The sequence below is a fragment of the Lactuca virosa genome, chromosome 9 (genome assembly GCF_052849685.1).
Source record: "Lactuca virosa cultivar CGN04683 chromosome 9, Lactuca_virosa_CGN04683_v6, whole genome shotgun sequence".
Classification (NCBI taxonomy): Eukaryota; Viridiplantae; Streptophyta; class Magnoliopsida; order Asterales; family Asteraceae; genus Lactuca; species Lactuca virosa.
Window position 1 is genome coordinate 165,510,626 of NC_136434.1, and position 20,589 is coordinate 165,531,214.

At 37.2% G+C, this 20,589-nt stretch overlaps 3 protein-coding genes and 1 long non-coding RNA gene across 4 annotated transcripts; 2 read left to right on the forward strand and 2 right to left on the reverse strand.

Moving 5' to 3' along the window:
- The first annotated feature begins 1,650 nt into the window (after positions 1–1,650).
- SCO2 (protein disulfide isomerase) lies at positions 1,651–3,048 on the forward strand. Its single transcript, XM_079070378.1, has 3 exons — positions 1,651–2,266; positions 2,565–2,691; positions 2,814–3,048. The coding sequence occupies exons 1-3, from the start codon at positions 1,871–1,873 to the stop codon at positions 2,885–2,887; spliced, it is 597 nt and encodes a 198-aa protein (XP_078926504.1). The 5' UTR covers positions 1,651–1,870; the 3' UTR covers positions 2,888–3,048.
- Positions 3,049–3,654: 606 nt separating this feature from the next.
- Positions 3,655–5,670, reverse strand: LOC145137733 (Tetratricopeptide repeat (TPR)-like superfamily protein). Its single transcript, XM_079071871.1, has one exon. It carries the CDS (start codon positions 5,609–5,611, stop codon positions 3,821–3,823), a length of 1,791 nt encoding a protein of 596 aa, XP_078927997.1. The 5' UTR covers positions 5,612–5,670; the 3' UTR covers positions 3,655–3,820.
- A 5,558-nt stretch (positions 5,671–11,228) lies between these two features.
- LOC145138387 (uncharacterized) lies at positions 11,229–12,215 on the forward strand. Its single transcript, XR_013721509.1, has 2 exons — positions 11,229–11,364; positions 11,942–12,215. It is a non-coding gene; the product is annotated as an uncharacterized LOC145138387 (long non-coding RNA).
- Positions 12,216–13,314: 1,099 nt separating this feature from the next.
- On the reverse strand, positions 13,315–20,282 carry ATG2 (autophagy 2). The gene is made up of 11 exons (XM_079071642.1): positions 19,853–20,282; positions 18,560–19,706; positions 18,316–18,455; positions 15,376–18,236; positions 15,141–15,297; positions 14,946–15,059; positions 14,743–14,850; positions 14,522–14,654; positions 14,241–14,446; positions 13,961–14,157; positions 13,315–13,851 (listed from the first exon to the last, which is right to left on the reverse strand). The coding sequence occupies exons 1-11, from the start codon at positions 20,051–20,053 to the stop codon at positions 13,782–13,784; spliced, it is 5,334 nt and encodes a 1,777-aa protein (XP_078927768.1). The 5' UTR covers positions 20,054–20,282; the 3' UTR covers positions 13,315–13,781.
- Positions 20,283–20,589: the final 307 nt, after the last annotated feature.

Genomic DNA, 20,589 nt, shown 5'->3' on the forward strand with positions numbered 1-20,589 from the left:
TTTCATGTCCTTGCGTGTAACCCAAAATGATTCTATTATTATTATTAATAGTATAACCAACTATTATGAATTTGGAGACTATTTCCAACAATTGAAATCATTATGGCTATTGTATTTTATTCACCTGATGTAATGTAGTTGGTATTGCTATTGAATAAAATTTGTATTAGTATTAAATATAGTTGGTATTGTACTATCATAGTCACTAATATCAATAATACAATGTTATTACCAAAACCAGGACAAGTAATACATGATTCCAGTGTTTAGATGAGCCACGTATGAGAACACCTCATTAACGGTTGTCTCGTGTAGGATGTCACGTGAGCAAATCCTGAAGAAACCCATCATAAGGACTGAATATATACAAAAACAACAAAGCCTTGTTTTGCAAAAAAAAAAACAATATTAAGAATTAAATGTGTAGAAACTGAGAATTTAACATGTGGTAGTCAGTCATAATGACTGAATGTGGACAAAAACAGTAAGTTAAGGGACTTATTTTACAAACAAAAAAAAAACAATGAGGACTAAACGTGTACAAAACGAGAACTATGTTACCCTTATAGGTCATTTTCCATTAAACCACGCCCCAGCAACACCAATGACCCAAGGATGACGTTAGAAATCATCACCACCCACACTCATCATGGCAGTGGTGGCCGACGGTGGTGGTGATGACATTTCGACTAAAAATAGGAGGGTGGAACAAGGGAAAACGAAAATGGAATACCTTTATGGAGAATCCGATCCAAAAAAACCCTAGGTCGAGCCTTCCTCCTTCACTCATTCTACTTCTGGCAGCTAGAAGAGGTTGTGATGGTGGTAGCGGCTATTCTGGCAAGCGACGGTTCGGAGTGGCGGAAGGAGTGGCGAAGCAAAAGAGAAAACAGAGGGAAGTGTTTAGGGTTTGGTTAATCTTAGTTGCTATGATCGACAAGGAGGGAAACATGAGGATGGGAGTCCAACTCATACACAAAATCATACACAAAAGCACCATCTTTTATCTACTTGGCAAGAATAACCCCCATCTCCTAAATCGTTGCAAAAATACTTTCAAGATGCGACCAAAACCATGCCTACACACCAAAAGTCTTACTTTCCAAGGTTTCTAACTTCACAACTTCAGCCGCTCATCAAAAAAAGAATACCAAACCTTTAAATATTCACTTCTTAGTTGTTATTATTATTATTATTATTATTATTATTATTATTATTATTATTAATGGTTCTCTTTAAATTTTTAAAAAAAATGTTTCCTTTCTAGATTTATAAAGTACGACCAAAATAAATTAACGAGAAACAAGGTGTTACAGTCTAAGAACTTAGAACTTGCCTCCAAAAAGTAAGATTTTTTTTTTGTCGTTATCACTTTCAGATCCACAAATATATCAACCTAGGCATATGTCAATGCTTTCACTTCTTTCGGTTCCTAATGGATTTGATGAAAATATGATTTAATAGGGTATATATATAATTATGTCTCTTTTATTCAATAACAAAAACATTTTAATGGTCAGTCACGAAAATATAGCTTTTTCATCAAATCATATTTATTTTTAAAATATGTCATCTTTTAATTTATTTATTTTCTACTCCCTAAAATGTCATATTAAATAATTTTCTATTTTTTAAATGATTCAAACTCGGTCCTCTATTGTCTATTCCATTTCGGATCATGTTTCTATTCCATTTTTAACCCGCTTCATATCGCAATCCGGGTCTTCACCGACGACGACACCACCCACCGCTTCCGTCCTCCTCCGTGGCCACTACTCAGCCGTCTAAAAATCCTCTCCGGCTTACATAACCAGTCACAGATAAGAAACCACTCCCTTACATGCTCACATTCGATTCATAACCTAATTGAATGTTGCCGATAAACCCTAATCCCATATTCACCAAACCCCCAACTACCACCTACCTAACACCTCCCCCAACCCTCCTCCGCACCCGCGCTGCCTCCGATAACCTCAATTGGTCCTTCAGTTTCTCCGCCGCAGCTGACTCCACCGGAAAACTCAATAAAAATGACTTCGTTAGCCCTCCAACGGCTGTGGAGAAGAAGCGTACTCGTAACCTAGGTAACGATAGTAATTATAGTAGTACTACCAAAGTTAATGCGAAGGAGAGATGGTCGCGTGATCGTGAGAGTTACTTGACTGATGACGACGACCCGCTGCCTCTCCCGATGACGTATCCAGACACATCACCTGTGTCGCCTGATGTTATCGATCGGAGGCTACGCTGCGATCCATTGATTGAGGTTTGTTGTCTGTTCTCGATAAGATATTGATCTTCTTTTCATGGCTATCCGGTTTTGCGTCTGATGATACACGATAACAAGAAGAAATCTATCATTTTGTGTGTCGAATTCTCCTTTATGATTCTGTTAGATGGTACATTCATTGATTTTAACTCCATAACCAGTCATATCGCCCTTCCAGCATATGCATTGTGAAGAACAGTCTTCATTCCAAAATCAAAATCGTATCTTTTTAGCTGTATCTTTGCAAGGATTTTCATAACTTAATTTGGTACTAATTTCTGCAAGATTTATGTAGGATTGTAAGGAAGTAGTTTACGAATGGACTGGAAGATGTAGAAGTTGTCAAGGATCAGGATACGCGAGTTATTACAACAAAAGGGGTAGGGAAGTCACCTGCAAATGTATACCATGCCAAGGAATAGGTAATGTTACTATGTAATCACCAATTCCATTACCTTTCTTAACGCATTACACTATCAATTCCATTCCTTTTGTCATTCCATTTCATCAAGAAAGTTTGAATATGGATTCTTTTATGATACAGGTTATGTCCAGAAGATCACAGCACGCAAGGATATTGATGTAATGGAAGATTTGGAGAATGGAAAACCACCTTGACACCACCCACAAAAGTTTATATAGTTATTGTTTTATAATTCAGGTTTTGTTGTAATTCTTGTTAATTTATGGTGTACTTACAGATGGTGATAGAATAGAATGAGAACATACATTTGTTTCGAAATTATTTAAACAATAAATTATTTTTTATAGGCTTTTAATGTTTGACGTATTTACTATTTACAAAAAACCTTCTATTTTCCATTTAGTTAACATGCCATTTGTCATATTTTTTTATTAATAACTTATGTTAAGTGCATTTTGTCTTGATTTTATTAATTTATTCTCTCCATTTACATGCATTTTATTGAAGAAATTTGTAATTTCATTTACGTTAGATTGCAGGATATATAACATTCAGATTCTTGCAAAAAACAAAGGAATAACTTGACTTGTCAAATTAAGTGGCTTTAGTTGAAATATTCAGTGTCAAAATTATTCACTAAAGCCATTAAACTTAGACAATTTTTTCTAGATGACTACTTTAACTTGCTATCATTGAAAAAATTGTAAAACTTTGTTATTTTGATTGATGAAACTAAAATATAGTTATTAAACCATAAAAAATGCGCAAAACATAATGGCTTTTAAGCAAGTGTTATAACAAATAATTAAAGGATTAAAGACTTGTGTATATATAATGAACTTATAAGGCTGCTATCAATCTTTTACCAATATATGCCAGCAATATAACCAATTTGTTATTAGATATACCAATTTATGCATATGATAAATTGGTAGATTTCTAGTAACAGATTAAAACATGATTGTACAAGAGGAAAATCAACCATTAACAATGACTTAAATATAACAAAGTATGCTAAAACCCAAATATCATATCATTTTAGCCACAATAATACTAACCAATACTAGAAAAAAGAAAAAAGAAAAACATAGCTTTAAATTAACCAGGTGAATCAGAAGTTGATAACCCTACCAATAATCCCCACAAGAACACTTCCCTTCTTTAAAATGATGAAACCTTTTATTATCTCTAACAATCAATTCCCTCCCCACAATCCTCGACATAATCTTGATAGCATTATGACAATCACCACAAACACGAAGATTCTTTATAATCCTTAGAGGTGTTCTTGCAGGAGTAGAAATTAATCCATAAGCAATTGCCAATCTTTCACTATGATAAAGTAAAGCCTGTTCTTTAGCTTCTTGATCAATATCATGAAGAACATACCTGGTATCCGGGACATAACTCTGCTCTTTATTTGCAGCCCTAAACTTTTCTTCATCTTTGTATAAACTAGGGTTTCTAAACTCACCCACCCTGTTCTTACCTTCAAGCATGTTAATGGCAGAAAATTTCTTCGGAAGGGGCGTTGGAATCTTTTCTGGGTCAATCTTTGATGGATCAAGATTGATTAAGATCTCTTCAGCTCTGTCTTCAAGATCGATATCTCCATGGATTCGAGCATAGTTCATTACAGCTTCCCAGATTTCTGATGTGGGTTCAAATGGTAATGTCTGGATGTACTCCAAAGCTTGATCAAGGTGTCCAGATTTTCCAAAAATGGCTAAAACCCCTAAATAATGTTCGATTTTGGGGGAAATTCCGTATTCTTTTTGCATTGATTCAAAGTGTATGAATCCTTCTTCAATGGCTTCAGCGCCTGCACAAGATTCAAGAACAGCAAGGAAGGTTTCTTCGTTTGGTTGTAATCCATGGTTTCTCATCTGTTCAAACATTTCTAATCCATCATCTCCTAATCCGTTTGAGGCGTACCCGTGTATGATCAGATGCCAAGTGTCCATGGTTTTGTCAGACATATGATCGAACACTCGGCGTGCATCTACCATGCTTCCACACTTGCTGTACATGTCGATTACTTTGTGAGTCAATTGGATTTCACCTCTGTAACTCGATCTCAAGAAGTAATCATGGACTTTTTTAGCATCCTCAAGCTTGTTGAATTTCCCACATAACCCAAATAGAGCATTAAAGCATTCAGCATCTGCAAGTTGACCCTCGTCCATTAGTTCAATGGCTTCCTTAAGCTTTCCCTCTTTGCATATCTTTAACAAATCAACTTTCGCACCGGAAGCATGACTACTAGCTCTCTGTACTTGATCATTATTCCTAGCAATAGGGCTTCGTGGTATATGGGTTTCGCTAGGATTAGGGTTTTGGGGCGAGTAATTAGAGGGTTGATGTTGTTGGAAATTCTGTCTCTGAATTGGGGGTTGTGGAGGATAATTCTGACTCTGAATTGGGGGTTGTGGAGGATAATTCTGACGTTGATTGGTGTTCGTCTGGTAAAAGCTTTGTCTCCCATCATTTGAGGGATAATTTTGACGATGACTAGGGTTCTCCTGGTTAAAACTTTGCTGCCCCGCAACCGGCGGGTAATTCTGGCGCTGATTAGGGTACTCCTGGTGATAATTTTTCTGCCCGGCATTTGGAGGATAATTCTGACGCTGATTAGGGTTCTCCGGATAGAAGTTCTGCTGCGCAGGATTTGGTTGATTCGGATACCTCTGATTCCGATTATCCCATTGATTGAGGTTCCCTTGTTGATGATTGTGTTGTAGGTTCCATGGGTTAGTGTTTATTTGATCATTCGGGGGTGAATCGAAGCTGTTTGGGGCGGTCGATGTAGAGAGAGTTTTGAGGGAGTTGCGGATGAAAATGTAATGAGAAGAGCGTATAGAAGCTACCTTGAATGAAGAAGTAAGAGTGCCTCTGCGAATCGCCATTAGAGACGCCATTTTTCTGGGTTTTGAATGAAGTCGTTAAACCCTAACGTGGTTTATGAACGAAGTAGTGAAGCGAGTAGAGAGACGAATAAAACAACTTGGGCTCACAGAAACGGATCCTCTTATCGGGTCGGGTTATAGAAACTACAATAACCGTCCCTCTACTATTTGTCAAACATCAATTAAAACTTTGTATCAATTTCGTAGTATTTGATATGATAGAATTGAAAAGAACTAGAATGATTCATTCCATTCTTCAATAAAGGGTTGTTTTTTGTTTTTATTTCTTTTTTTTAAAGAGACTTTTTTTTTTCATAATGGAATGGGATGAATATACTACATGATCCATATTTACATATATAACCTTTATTTACATACATTTTAATTTAAATTTTCGTGATGTTAAGTCAATTATAACTTTTTTAAGAAAAAATATTTTCTGTTACAATTAGAGTTTAAATAAATATCCAAAATCAATTTGACTTCATGTCAAGAAGGCAAAAGGTCGGGAGATCATTTTCAAGTCAACGACTAGGCAACTCATCTCCTTATGCGTTTTTTCAGTTAATCGTCATAAAGAAGTATGACATTGTAGAAGCTTTTTCCAGTGCCAACGATTTATGACAGGGATATCACAATATGTATGTTAGACCTTATCGTATCTTAGTTTATCGTTATATCTAGATTAATTTGAATTCATTGTGATAAGAACAATATGTGATATATATTCTCGATTAATGAATGAATGATGGCCAAGTTGAAACCATTTATTTCATGGTATCAGAGCCGGCTTAACAACCTAAAACCATGTCTGGCGGCGGAGCAAATCCTCCATCACCGGTTGCAAAAATCGAATCTAATTCCCCCTTCTATCTTGGTCCTCAAGATAGACTAGGAGATTTTATCACTCCAACAAAATTACGTGGAGACAATTATGAAGATTGGGCTGGTGATATTCAGGCGGCGCTGGAGGCAAGGCGCAAGTTCGGCTTCCTAGACGGATCGATCACAGCATCGGTACCCCCCTGTACTCAATCCGACTGGCAGACTATCAACGCAATGTTGATTTCCTGGATAATGAACACTATTGATCCTGAGGTAAAGTGTTATTTATCAAAATACAGAGATGCAAAGAAACTTTGGGATACTCTAAAATCTCGATTTGCTGTAGTTAATGGCCCTAGAATACAACAGTTAAAATCATCTATCGCCAAATGTGAGCAGTCTAAAACCATGCATGTGTCGGAATACTTTGGCAAACTTACTGCCTTGTGGGAAGAACTTCACAGACATGAGCCGCTTATTATTTGTACATGCTATGAGGAGTGTACAACAGGTAGTAGACACGAAAACAGAATAGACACCGACATGCTGCATAAATTTCTCATGGGCCTACACTCAGATTATTTCTCTACTCTCTGATCAAGCATATTGTCACATGACCCTCTTCCCTCGTTAGATAAAGCGTTTCAATTAGTTGTACAAGACGAAAGGGTATGGACTGCTCAGGGAACTGTTGAAGAGAAACCACCAGAAGTTCTTGGTTTTTCAATTTGGGTTAACATGAATAAAGGTAGAGGTAGGGGAGGAGAAAAACCTGATAAATCTCATCTTCTTTGTAGCCACTGTAAGAAGACAGGTCATGAGTCTTCAAGCTGTTTTGAATTGGTGGGATATCTTGAATGGTGGGAAGACAGAAGTAAAAATGATGGAGGAGGACGTGGAGGTAGATCAGGTGGACGAGGAAGAAGTAATATTCGTGCAAACTCGTTATCTGTAGGTCACAACTCTCATTCCACAGTGGCTGGTCAAGCCGGTGGGGGCAACAATAATACAAGTCCTCTTCTCTTCACAGCTGAACAGTGGAAAGCACTTACAGGTCTTATGAGTACTTCAAAAATACCTGATGAGCGCTTAAATGGTAAGTTCCAAAAACGACTTTGGATAATTGATTCAGGGGCTACACATCATGTAACAGGTGATGCGACTTGGTTAACAAATATTCGCAAGATACCAGGATGTCTTGTGGATTTACCTAATGACAAAAAGGTTATAGCAACCCATGAGGGAAGTGTTCAATTATCAGACAAAATTACACTTAAACGTGTTCTTTTGGTTCCCAAACTAAATTGCAATTTGATTTCAGTTTCACGGTTAAATGATGATATGAAATGTATTGCTCAGTTTGACTCTTATATGTGTGCTATACAGGACCGGTCGAGGAGGCTGATTGAACGGGAGTTAGACAGGACAGATTGTACTACTTTGGCAAGGGAGACTCTATTTTACATATTTCAGCAAACGGGGCTACTTCAACCTTGGAACTCTGGCATAAACAAATGGGGCATCCTTATGAGAAAGTGGTGAAATCTCTTCCTACAGTTAGTAATCTTAGGGGTAGTTTGAATAAAGCCTGTGGTGTGTGTTTTCGGGCTAAACAGTCTAGAGACAAGTTTCCTTTAAGTTTTAATAAAGCAGGTAGAATCTTTGAAAAAGTTCACTGTGATTTGTGGGGGCTTTATAAACATGCTTCAAGTTGTGGTGCGCGTTATTTTTTAACCATAGTAGATGATTATTCTAGATCTGTTTGGGTTTATTTGTTGATTGACAAAACCGAAGTTTTTCAAATGTTTATGTCATTTATAGCTATGATCAATAGATAATTTTCTTAAAAGATTCAAATGGTTCAAAGTGACAATGGTACTGAGTTTAATTGTCTCTTTGATTATTTTGCTACCCATGGTATTTTATTTCAAACATCTTGCGTAGGAACCCCACAACAAAATGGTAGAGTCGAACGGAAACATAAACATATTTTGAACGTTGCTCGTGCTCTTATGTTTCAAGCCAACTTACCCATACGTTTTTGGGGAGAAAGTATTCTTACAGCTGCTCATCTTATAAACCGTACTCCTTCTCCTTTATTACAAAATCAATCTCCTTTTACACTTTTATTTGGCACTTTGCCTTCATATGTCACGATAAAAACCTTTGGGTGCTTATGTTTTGCTCACAGTCAAAAGGCTAAGGGTGACAAATTTGCTTCTCGTAGTCGAAAATGTATTTTTTTAGGTTACCCATTTGGCAAGAAAGGGTGGAAACTTTATGATTTAGACACCGGGGATTTCTTTGTTTCTCGTGATGTTAAGTTTTTCGAAGACATTTTCCCTTACACAGATATGGATCCCAACCATAAGACTGACACTCCTACTATCCAAGAAATTCCCTCTCATTTTGATGAAGAGGTTGAAAACCCGCCTTCCACACCGATAGCAGCTCCACAACCTGATCCAATCTCCCCCGGGTCATCTCACGGCTGACCTACGGGTTCACCCCCTGATTTCGATTCGGACAACATTACACCTAAGATGGGTCGAGGTTAACGTCTCAAGTTTCCTTCAGTTCCGCTTAAAGACTTTATTCTCAACCCGTCTACTACTCACAATTCGTCTCCCGTCAACCCATCTCCATCGGCTTCCTCAGGTACTCCTTACCCCCTAGCACATTATATTAACTGTGATCGTTTTTCTTCTAGTCATCAAAACTTTATAGCAGCTGTAGTCTCGGGTCAAGAACCCAAATCCTTTAAAGAAGCCATGACAGATGAACGTTGGAAGGCTTCTATGCAAGAAGAAATACGTGCCCTTGAAGACAATCGCACCTGGACCTTGACTTCTCTTCCGTCTGGTAAACGTGCTCTTGGAAGTCAATGGGTGTACAAGATTAAATATAAATTGAATGGAGATGTTGAGCGTTTCAAATCACGATTAGTTGTCTTTGGAAATCATCAAAAATTCGGGGTCGATTACAATGAAACTTTTGCCCCAATAGCCAAGATGACAACTGTTCGTGTTTTCTTGGCTGTTGCAGCTTCTAAAAATTGGGAACTTCATCAGATGGATGTCCACAATGCTTTTCTGCATGGCGATTTAACAGAAGAAGTATACATGCGTCTTCCTCCCGGCTTCAAAAGCTCCAATCCAAACTTAGTGTGTCGGCTCCGTAAGTCTCTTTATGGATTAAAACAAGCTCCAAGGTGTTGGTTTGCGAAGCTTGTCACAGCCCTCAAGAGATACAGTTTTAAACAATCTTATTCTGATTATTCTTTGTTCACTTACACTCAGGGACAGGTACAAGTGAATGTTCTGGTATATGTTGATGATGTAATCATATCGGGAAATAATTCCAATGCTATTTGCGCCTTCAAGAGGTATCTCAGCACGTGTTTCAAAATAAAAGACCTTGGCACCTTGAAATACTTTCTGGGTATAGAGGCTGCTCGGAGTCATGCGGGTATTTTCCTATGTCAACGCAAGTATACGTTGGATATTGTTACTGAAACAGATCTTCTTGGTGCTAAACCAAGTAGGTTTCCTCTTGAACAAAACCACAAACTTGGTCTTGCCAAGGGAACTGTCTTAGCCGATCCAGAGGCCTATCGACGACTTATCGAGCGTCTAATTTACTTGTCTGTTACACTCCCCGATCTCAGTTATTCGGTTCATATCTTGTCCCAATTCATGCAGGTTCCTAGAATTGAACACTGGGAGGCTGCCTTGCGAGTTGTTAAGTACCTAAAAGGCACTCCAGGTCGTGGTATCCTGTTACGAGCTGATAGTAAGCTCTCTTTGACTGGTTGGTGTGATTCGGACTGGGCGGCTTGTCCAATCACTAGAAGATCACTTTCTGGTTGGATTGTTTATCTTGGGGATTCTCCAATTGCATGGAAAACAAAGAAACAACACACTGTTTCACGGTCATCTGCTGAAGCAGAGTACCGGTCTATGGTTGCTATTACTTGTGAGTTTAAATGGCTGAAGGGCTTACTTTTGAGTCTCGGTATTCGTCATCCTCACTCTATACGCTTATTCTGCGACAATCAGGTCGCTCTTTACCTGGCTGAGAATCCTGTTTTTCACGAACGTACGAAGCACATCGAGGTGGACTGTCACTTTGTCCGAGATGCTATTGTTGACGGTCTGATCGCTCCATCATATGTTCATACCTCTGAGCAACTGGCTGATATTCTTACTAAGGCGCTTGGCAAAACTCAATTTGATTGTCTGACTGACAAGTTGGGCATTCTTGATCCCCATGCTCCAAATTGAGGGGGGATGTTAGACCTTATCGTATCTTAGTTTATCTTTATATCTAGATTAATTTGAATTCATTGTGATAAGAACAATATGTGATATATATTCTCGATTAATGAATGAATGATGGCCAAGTTGAAACCATTTATTTCAATGTACTAATGGTTTATGACATGTGTTCGAATTGTCGTTAGGTACACAGCCTTTTCCGGTGGAAATTTGGCTTCATCAATGATCAACTCTTAGCTTATACATCTTTGCTTTGAATATAGGTGGTATTTATTTCAAAATTCGGATGGGTATCATGTTGTATGTTTTTTTGTCGTCGCCATTATGTTGGTGGACTAAGGGGTTGTTTGTTTACCTCTTAATTGCAAAATTAAGAGGCAAGTTCTTAAATTTATAAAATGCATTGTTTGTTTGCATCTTATTTTTTACCTATTAAATTTCTAAATGTCTCTTAAATTTTCAGACGTGAGACCATGTCTGAATTTTAAAAAATAACGCGTTTTCCCTTTGTGCCCTAAACATTCGACCGTTCGTTCTTTTCACTATTCTTCACCAAACCAGCGCCCCACTTCTCCCTCTTCAGTCCGTCTCCAAGGTGTTTCACTCCACCAGCATCTTCGACGCCGCTGACGCTGCCGCCTCCTCTATTGACACCGGTTCCAGGTGAGTTTCTTTCTCGTTTTCCCCCAAAACTCGATAATAACATTTGGAGACTGTTTTTCTGGAATGTTTTGGTCTGAAAATCGATGTTGCTTCCCTTTGAAAATCGAGTATCAGATGCTATTTTCTTTTCTTCTCCATCTGAAAATCGAATTCAACATATTAGGGTTGTTTTGGTCATTTTTTTTTCCTGATGTGATATGTTATGGTCGTTTTTTATGTTCAATTGTATGTAGTGTGTTCTGATTTGCTTGAAAACAACGAATGAAATTATGTTCATTTGTTGTTATGCTGAATAGTTGGTTGAAATTAGATTTGTTGTTGATGTTATGTTGAAATGTTGATGTTGAAATCAGATTTGTTGTTGATGTTATGTTGAATAGTTAGTTGAAATCATATGTTCTTGATGTTATCATGAAATCTGATGCTGAAAACAGATGTTATGTGCTTTGTTTTGATGTGCATGAAAATTTTGATGTGCTTGAATAGTTGAAAATCTGAAAATCTGATTTAAAATCATATTATAGTTCCTGCAAAACTGATCTGATTTCTTGAAAATATATGTTTGTTTTGATCAAAGACATGGGAGAAAAGAAAGAAAAGAAGGATATAATTTGTTCGAAGCTTGAAGGTGTAGAATGATGACCAAAGCATACACGATATGGAATGGGGTGCATAAGGCAACAAATACATAACTAATTTGCGTAACTAGATTGCAAATCAATTGGGGTCAAATGCTTCAAATTAAATTTGTAGGACTTTATTTGAATTTCAGTATGATTTTGTGGATTTAAAAATATTTATATTTTTTTGGATTTGTGTTTAATTTTGATTTATGCTCAATTTTGATTTTATATGTTGTTTATATTTTTTTTATAATTATTTAAGAAATTGATTCTGTTATTTTATAAACAGACACTTGAAATCATTAAAAAATAAAATAAAATGGTAAAATAGTCATTTTTATAATTCAGCACAGCAATTCAGAGGTTCCAACCAAACAACATGTTAAACATTCAAATCTTAAAAATTCAAACCCTCTTACAAATTCAGACCTCTTAAAAATTCATATCTTAAAAATTCAGATCCTACCAAACAGCCCCTAAGTTGAATGTTATGTTGGATACTCGAAGGGCTTGGTCTGCACAACTAAGATGGAATATCTAATATGCAATTTTTAGTGGTGAGCGATGAGTATAAATATGTATATGCAAGCAAGTAGTACATCCAACGAAGATTTTCAAGTGCTTTGGGTCTATGATTCGTTATGAAAGGGGATGTGGAGGAGGATGTTAACCATTGCATAAACGTGACATGGTTAAAGTGGATGAATGTCATAGAAGCACTAGCATTGTGCGAAACCGAAGAGAAAACTTTATAGGTGACAGTAAAACCAAGTAAAGCCAACTCTGATATATGGATCAAAATGTTGGTTGTTTATGAAGAGACGTGAGAGGAAGATGTAAATCATGGAATGAAGATGTTATGTACTTGTAGGAGATCATTGTTGGAAAGATATTGAATACGGCAATAAAAAATTCGTTGGGAGTTATATCAATCACCAAATCTTAAGGGAAATGAGATTATGGTAGGCAGGGTAGGAGGGTGATGTCTATCACAGTCAATAATGTGAGGAATAAAAGACACTTGAGAAGAAAGTGAAGATAACATGAGATCAAACATGGAGTTAACGCTCTTTGATGACATGACCTAAGAGAAGAGGGGATGGAGCCTTAAAAGCAAGGTAGTGGATTAATATATGCCCTATTTTATTCTATATTTTTGTGGTTGTGTCGTACGACATTTAAATTCTTAAACCCCACCCAATTTATACCATTGTGGCTCTTATTTGTTTTCTATAGAAATAATCTCTCCAATTACCTTCAATGTTCCATTCCATCCAACAAAACAAACAATTAAAACATGATTTAGCATGTTTCTGTGGGTAAATCCTAACTGTAAAAAGGTACACATAGACGTGAGTTCACTTCATCATGAATTATGTACAACAAATCATGTGGAATTTTATACAACTTCAAGCTTTTTCATGAAATGTGCAAACTTATGAATACAATATACCTACAAAAACCCCATTAGAATTACAACTTTACAAAGCTACCCAAAAGAGCGCTAATACACACTTAAAATGAATATCACCATCATCACCACCACCACCACCTATTATGTACACATCAAACCTAAATGACTCTTGTACCCACCGTTTCCAAGACACAATCTCCACCGCAGTCAAAGGGCACTCGAGTAAATTCACACAAGAGCCTTTGCAGGGAGTCACTAACATCACAATGACCCCACTATTGTCCCATAAGCAAAACCAAAACTAATACATGTTTTCGCCTCTTGCTAATAAATATGTCTTCTTGTTTCTTGTTATAGTTTCACACTTCTGATGGCTTTTCCTAAAGAGGCTGAGATTGAGTTGTGCCTAAGTATTTATCCATGGAATCTTTTTTATGCTCCGGATCAAGGCTGTAGATGTCAATCACACCATGTTAATATAGAGATAATTTCAAGAAATAGCAACAGACTTTCATCTATAATTTATAATAAACAAATAAAGTAAAGTATGTTGCTATACCTATTTCTGACACCAAGAAGTGCAGAGTGGACTGCACGTGCGGCGGCAGAAGCCGGAGCTATGGCGGCTCCGGGAGCGGCCTGAACCGCGGTAGACAAAGCGGAGCCTACACCCGCCCCGCGTTGGTACTTTTTCAGGGGAGCCTGGACTAAAGCAGAGGCGGATCTTCCTATACCATCACTCATGGTCTCAAAAGCCTGTCACATGGATGAAATTGTTTCTTGTAAAAGGGTTTGAATCTTGATGTGCTAAAAAGACGAAAAAGCCCTTGATTACCTACCTGTTGTATCCCTTGGCGAGCATCTTTGGGTTGACTGGGTCGTCCATATGGGTTGACCCTGGTTTGTATAGGCCTTGGGATGGAAGTTGGTGGGGTGGTGGAAATTATTTCCTCTGCTTGGAGAAGGATGGCATGTACCCCTGCTGCCAAATGTGCCCCTAGTCCAATAGCTTCAAGTGAGACACTCCTCAAGAACCCAATTGTTCCTATACAAAATTTCAAGGATGATTCACTGAATAAAAACAAAAAAAGTTGTTTTTTTTTTTAGTTTATTATTTTACCTCTTTGCATGCCCTTGACTAATCTGCGATCTTTTTTATAGTTCTTTACAGGTAAAGAAACTAATTTTGCAGCACTTGAACCAATTGCAACTAGTGATCGAATTGGAGGAAGACCTTTCAGTAGTTTGTGAACCTGTAAAATATATAATATATATAAAAAAAAATGGAAGTATGTTGCTGTTTCTTGCATTTAGCATTGGAAAAAATAATAAAATTAAAACCTGATTCTGGGAAATGTCTTCCAACCATTGGCCAATAATGGTCTCACATACACTGCTCCACCCATAAACACCAACAGCTTGAACATTTTTCAGTTGTAACTCTACCCCCTGAAAATAATGTAATAAAATCACTATTAATTTATGTCAGATAAGAATATGCATACAAATTGGCAGCAAACATGTAAATAAATCAAGAAAGTTACCTTCCATTGAAATAGATTAACAAGTTCCACATATTTCCCATGGCCTACAGCAGGTAAGTCAACACGAGAAGGAATGTAGTCAACACGAACAACAACAGGTGTTATGCTAAATTTCTGAAACAAAGAGATTGCCAAGTATAAGTACTAAAAGAACAACAAACAGAATTTATTTATGTGTAAATATATATAGCTTGCCTGGAAATAAGGAAGTAATGCCTCCTCTGGTAAATCTATTTCAAATGTTTCTTGTGAATGATCAGGAGACGAGTTCTTTCCACCAAAGAAATTGATTAAGAATTCAAGTTGGCTTTGATGAAGATGTAATCGAATAGGAAGCACTGAAATTTGCAACCTGAAAAAATAGAGACATTGAAGAGATTAATGTCAACAAGCAAAAAGAACTGAAGAAGAAATAGAAATCTAAACTTACCGATATTCTTCAAGAGGAATTGAAGGATGTGGTCTAACAGATTCTAAATCAAATTTCAAAGCCCTAGAACGCGATTCCCGAGGGCGATCTTTTGATTGATAACACCCCAGAATCTGTCTCCATGGTGCACGATTGCTGACATCATCAAGGCAGAGATCTTGAATTGAAACAGAAAGCTTAGAGACAGTTATTTCACCATCAGGGAACATATCATATTGAAACCCCATCTTTGAAAGCTTAAACTCTAAGCCTATATCTTTATTCCTCATGCAAGAATTGGTTGTATATTGCCAGTGGGACCCACCATAGAGTGTCCACCTTACATCCATATTTTTCAAAACTACATGACCCTTAACTTTTTTAGAGGGCCCACTTTCAACAAAATGTTTGGATTTCGTTTTTTCTCCATTACCAAAAACATGATCCTCAACAATTGTCAAAAGTGAATCGCCATACCATCCACTTCCAACTTGCCCTTCAGTTTCCTTTAGAATTACCGTTTTGCCACTGGGATTTTGGTTGTTGAAGTACTCGTCTATGAACTCCGGTCCAGTATCTTCCAACCCAAACACCCGAAATGGGACTTTAACAGGTGGCACAAATTCATGATTTTCATTCAAGTCAAATGCTCCTTCAGATATTTCATCCATCAAGTTGACTGTATACGTTTCATGAAACTCAGAACTTGATGAAGCAGAATGGTGGCTTGAGCTTCTTGTTTTGTAACACTCTTGTGACATCTGGAAATCATCCCACCTTGTTTGCAAATGAACAATTGATTCTTCAACATCAGGAGCAAAAATCTGCTGGATTTGAGCAGCAAGACGAGCAAGTCCTGATGTAGAATCTTGGCAAGTTTCTAGAGCAATATGGGATTCATGACATTCCATTTCCCATTCATGTCCATTTACACAGTTCGTTCTTAAAACAGCTTCAATATGTGTTTCTTCTGCAACTTTTACATACCTAAATCTTCGAAGATTTTGCTCACTGTAAGATCTTTCAAGATTCTTAACACCAGATTCTTCACATAACAGTAGGCCTAAATCATGACCTTTGATTTCATATTCCTTTTGGACTGAATTAGGTGATGAAACATTTGAAAGTTTCAAACTTGATGATGCTAGAAAACCAGAAACACGAGGTTCAGAATCTTGTTGAGATGTAGGATTACTTGAGTATGGTTCATAGCTCAAACCAATATCAATCAAGTTAAGAACAAAAGAAGAGCCAGAATTTGTATCTTCCTTTTGGTCACTTTCGGTTGAATTCTGGCTGAAAAAAGATATGATAGCATCAAACCAATCCAAACGACCACCTATGGCAACTATAGTGGCACATCTGATGTTTATAGATACTTGACTCATAAAACTTTGTGGGTCCCACATGTGTATGATATCAGACCCTGGAAGCCTAGAAGACAGTATGTTTGAACCTTCACCATTTCCACGTCCCCTTGTGGAGTTTTCACATGAGATAAGAACAAAGTTTTTATCAGAAACTTCTGTAGTAGAACCCAAAAGATCTCCCTCACCATGACCCACCCAAAGAAAACTGGCCCCACGAATTCCCCCTGTATTTGACACAGTTAACAACTCAAAGTTTCCAACTTTTAATTTCAGATTACACCAAGATCCCGGAAGTTCATTCCGAATCGAGTCTTTCATTCCCTCAGTTGCTACTGAAATCTCCACAAGATTGCATTCCAGAAAGATCGATGATTGAGATAATGAGTGTTTTTGTGTAGTGGGAACTTGATTAGGGGATATGTGTGATAACCAATCGGTGATTTGGTGTGAAAGATTATGTATGTTTTGATATAAAGAACTGTTTAAATTGATGGTGACTGGAGATAAACGAGCATGAATGAAAAATGAAGAGGTTAAAACCATTTCTTCTCGTGTTTGAGTACTGAAGTCTTCTAAATCCTTGGTTGTGGTTACAAATGCAAACCCATGGCCTTTTCCTGTTGATTTATTCCTACTAGTGGTCCCATCTGAAGTAGAAAGAATCTTGGCTTTTTTTGTTATCCAAGGACCAGTCACAGCATTGTCTTGAAATATCATACTGAAAACTGATGGATGCCCTGTTTTATCAAATACCGATAATACCCTTTCCACACGAAATTTGAGATTTTGCATGTCATTCACAAAGTAGACTGATATATTTCCTACACTCAAGTGGAAGGAACGCGAGGGTGTGACACGAAATCTTTGACTTGATTTGACCTTCCCCAGGGGAAATGGAGAAGCAAAATCGATGACAATGAACTCATTCCATGATAAGTAGGTTTTATTTTCTTGATTTTGATTTGTCTCACATGGGAAACATAACACCATTCTTGCATCAAGAAGGGAGATGTTGCCTCTTAGAGCTTCTCTATGTGAGTGTTTTGGGGTGATATTGATATCACCACTGATCGATGCAGAAAGGTCCTTTTTGACATATATTTCACATGATTTTTCAATTTCTTTGAAAAGATCCAGCACTGTAGTTATCAGATGAAAGTTTATCCAGAAAACAAGTGGTGGAAGTTTTATAGAAAAAGATTTTGGCTGTGACTTGACATCTTGGGAAACAGAAGGTGTAATAAACTGGCATTGGGTGACACCAGAAGTTTTAAGAATCAAAACCTTTGCCACGTCATCACTGTAAATACCTCGATAACCTCTTTGTGAAACGTTTGCAGAATCACTTTGAACCTGAAAACTCAAAGGAGGACAAGCGCCTTCAACTGCAGCTTGCTTCTTTCTGATCAATAAATCTTGAGTTTTCACATATGAATTGGATGTATTGCTGAAATGGTCAGCTACCTCAATATGGTTGACTGTTGCTTCAAAGTTTGATTCTCGGGGACACACCTGTTACCTTATCAAATTTTAAACTTAGTTTAAAGGGAAATGTGATTTAAAAATAAAAGCCTACACACACAATCATTACCTGTAACATAAGCTGCATCTCATGAAAATCTGCATTTATATAATGGACACAAGAAGGCTTCTTGTCTTCATCCACAAAGGAAAACAATATTACAATCTGTGTGATCCTTGCCTTGAGACTAGTTTCAACATGTTTCTGTTCTGCATCACAAAGAAACAAGAATCATAAACATTGTACAGATACACAGTCAAACTGCTTACTTTCAGTTTCATTTTTTTCAAGAAATTGTTGAATTCGCACATACCAGAGGGGATATGAAGAGATCCAGAAGCAAGATTAGATGCAGCAGTTATGGCACTGAAAACAGAACATGTCCAATTCCACATCCCACTGTTCCCCAATGCAGATTGTGAAGTTCTCAATTCATCAAAGCATTCAAAGAATTGATCCACACTGGCATCAATATCTGGCTCTTCAGTTTTCGGGTCTTGGTTACTGGTAACAGGTGATGTCATCCAATCTGATATTAAATGTGACCCTCTAAGTAAAGCATCCAAATATGATTCTGTTTCAGGTTTCTGAGAGAGTTTATCAGATGAAAACTCTGATGAATAACCATGGAATGATGCATTGTAGTATACAGATTCGTTCGGTTTATTGTCCATAAAACTCTTGTGGTCGTTCTCCAGTTCCTCAAAAACATGCATTAAATACATAAAGCTTTTTAAGGAACTGGGTTGTAATCTTATTTCTAGAGGATCAATAAAAACATCAGCATCTACTTTTCTGATATCTAAAGAACCATTCTTCCATGGTATACTTAATTTTATCGTCCCTGAAAATCCTCCCTTTTCTCCTGTAATGACTGGAGTACATGGAAATGCTGATTTGTTGCCATTATCATCTAGCTGAAGAAACTCAAGAACTGCTCCATCAAATTTTAAAAAATTTGTCAGTTGACTTAGGCCAAGAAAACCATCAACTGTCCTTTGACAATCAAGGTCAGCATCTTCAGAAATTCCAGTTCCACATTGCACTTCACCAATTCGTAATACCAAGGTCCTGGAAAAGCCGTTTGCTTTTGGTTCTTCTGAGAATGGATCAAGGGCAACAATCATTTTTTTGATTTTGACATGAAAGCTTGTGAGCAACCATTTAACCATTTTAGCAATGGTTTTGACTCCTTCATGAATGTCCACAGAAGGATTTGTCATTGTACTGTTGACCAAATCTTGTTCAGGTGTCGTGAATCCATGACTGGTGTAGGTATTACTATCTTGACCAGAAGTAGAAGGTTCGTCTGCTGCTTGAGAACTTCTTTTCCTACCAGGAGCAAGGACAATTTCGAGTTCTTCAACCTCGATTTCACAATTTCTACGCTTCCATGGAAGTCTAACTGTTAGAGAACCTATGGATCCTTCTTTAACAACCAATACGGCTGCTTCACCAAACTGGAAATACAAGCATAAACCAGCACATGTGTAAGTGTTACGTATGGAATTTCCAATTACCCTTGAATATCAGTTCAAACTCTCGTTCTTGAACAAAATCATGCGATTCATATCAAAATTCCGTAAAACAAAGACAGGAAACTAACCTTCTTATTAATAAAATCGACGTTAAGTGCCAAATCAGAGAGCTGAATTGTGCCGTTGCTAAGCTGAACATCAAGCTGATTAAGATCGATGTCGCCAAGAATAAGTTGCCCTAATTTCTTCTTCAACAAAAACTTGCAGACCTTCTTTATGGCCAACCGATAAAAGACCGACTCCGCCGATTTGGCGAAGTTAGAAAGCATCTTTCTAAGAAATTTAATGTTTAGGGCTTCTGAGAAGAATTAGGGTTTTGGAAACAGAGAATTTGGTCGTGAATCCTGATTGAGAAAGGTCGAAGCTTTCGCGTCCATCCAAGCAGGAAGAGAGAGAAAGATTGGGATGAAAGTTTAATATAATGATTGTGTTGATTGAGAAGTAAACAGACAAATACAGGGATTTCCTCAAACTTCCAAGTCTCCTTGAGACTTGCTTCGAATCTTTCATGATCATCGGATAAATTAATATTTACATAAAACCCCCCTTTACTTATGTAGGTTTTGCCTTTTACAAAAGGGTCACTGTTACTTTGTTAGTGCCGTTAAAAAGCCCTCGAAAAGGAAATAAAAGTAGAGATGCTTTACAAAAAGACAATATTATTATTATTATTGAGCTTCAAGTAGAGATGATAATAGGATGGATATTGAGGACAAAGTTTTATATTTATTATTAAAACTGTATTTAAATTTAGACTTTATCTTTTCGGATCTACCGTATATCTATCGAGTATTCAGTTTATTAT

Bases quoted from the DNA above. Each gene is read 5' to 3' on its own strand.
- SCO2 (XM_079070378.1), top strand. From the start codon at position 1,871: ATGTTGCCGATAAACCCTAATCCCATATTCACCAAACCCCCAACTACC. The intron at 2,267-2,564 runs GTTTGTTGTCTG...AGATTTATGTAG, and splicing joins GCTGCGATCCATTGATTGAG to GATTGTAAGGAAGTAGTTTA. The intron at 2,692-2,813 runs GTAATGTTACTA...TTTATGATACAG, and splicing joins TATACCATGCCAAGGAATAG to GTTATGTCCAGAAGATCACA.
- LOC145137733 (XM_079071871.1), bottom strand. From the start codon at position 5,611: ATGGCGTCTCTAATGGCGATTCGCAGAGGCACTCTTACTTCTTCATTC.
- ATG2 (XM_079071642.1), bottom strand. From the start codon at position 20,053: ATGCTTTCTAACTTCGCCAAATCGGCGGAGTCGGTCTTTTATCGGTTG. The intron at 14,851-14,945 runs GTAACTTTCTTG...CATTATTTTCAG, and splicing joins TTAATCTATTTCAATGGAAG to GGGGTAGAGTTACAACTGAA. The intron at 14,655-14,742 runs GTTTTAATTTTA...TATATTTTACAG, and splicing joins AAGACATTTCCCAGAATCAG to GTTCACAAACTACTGAAAGG.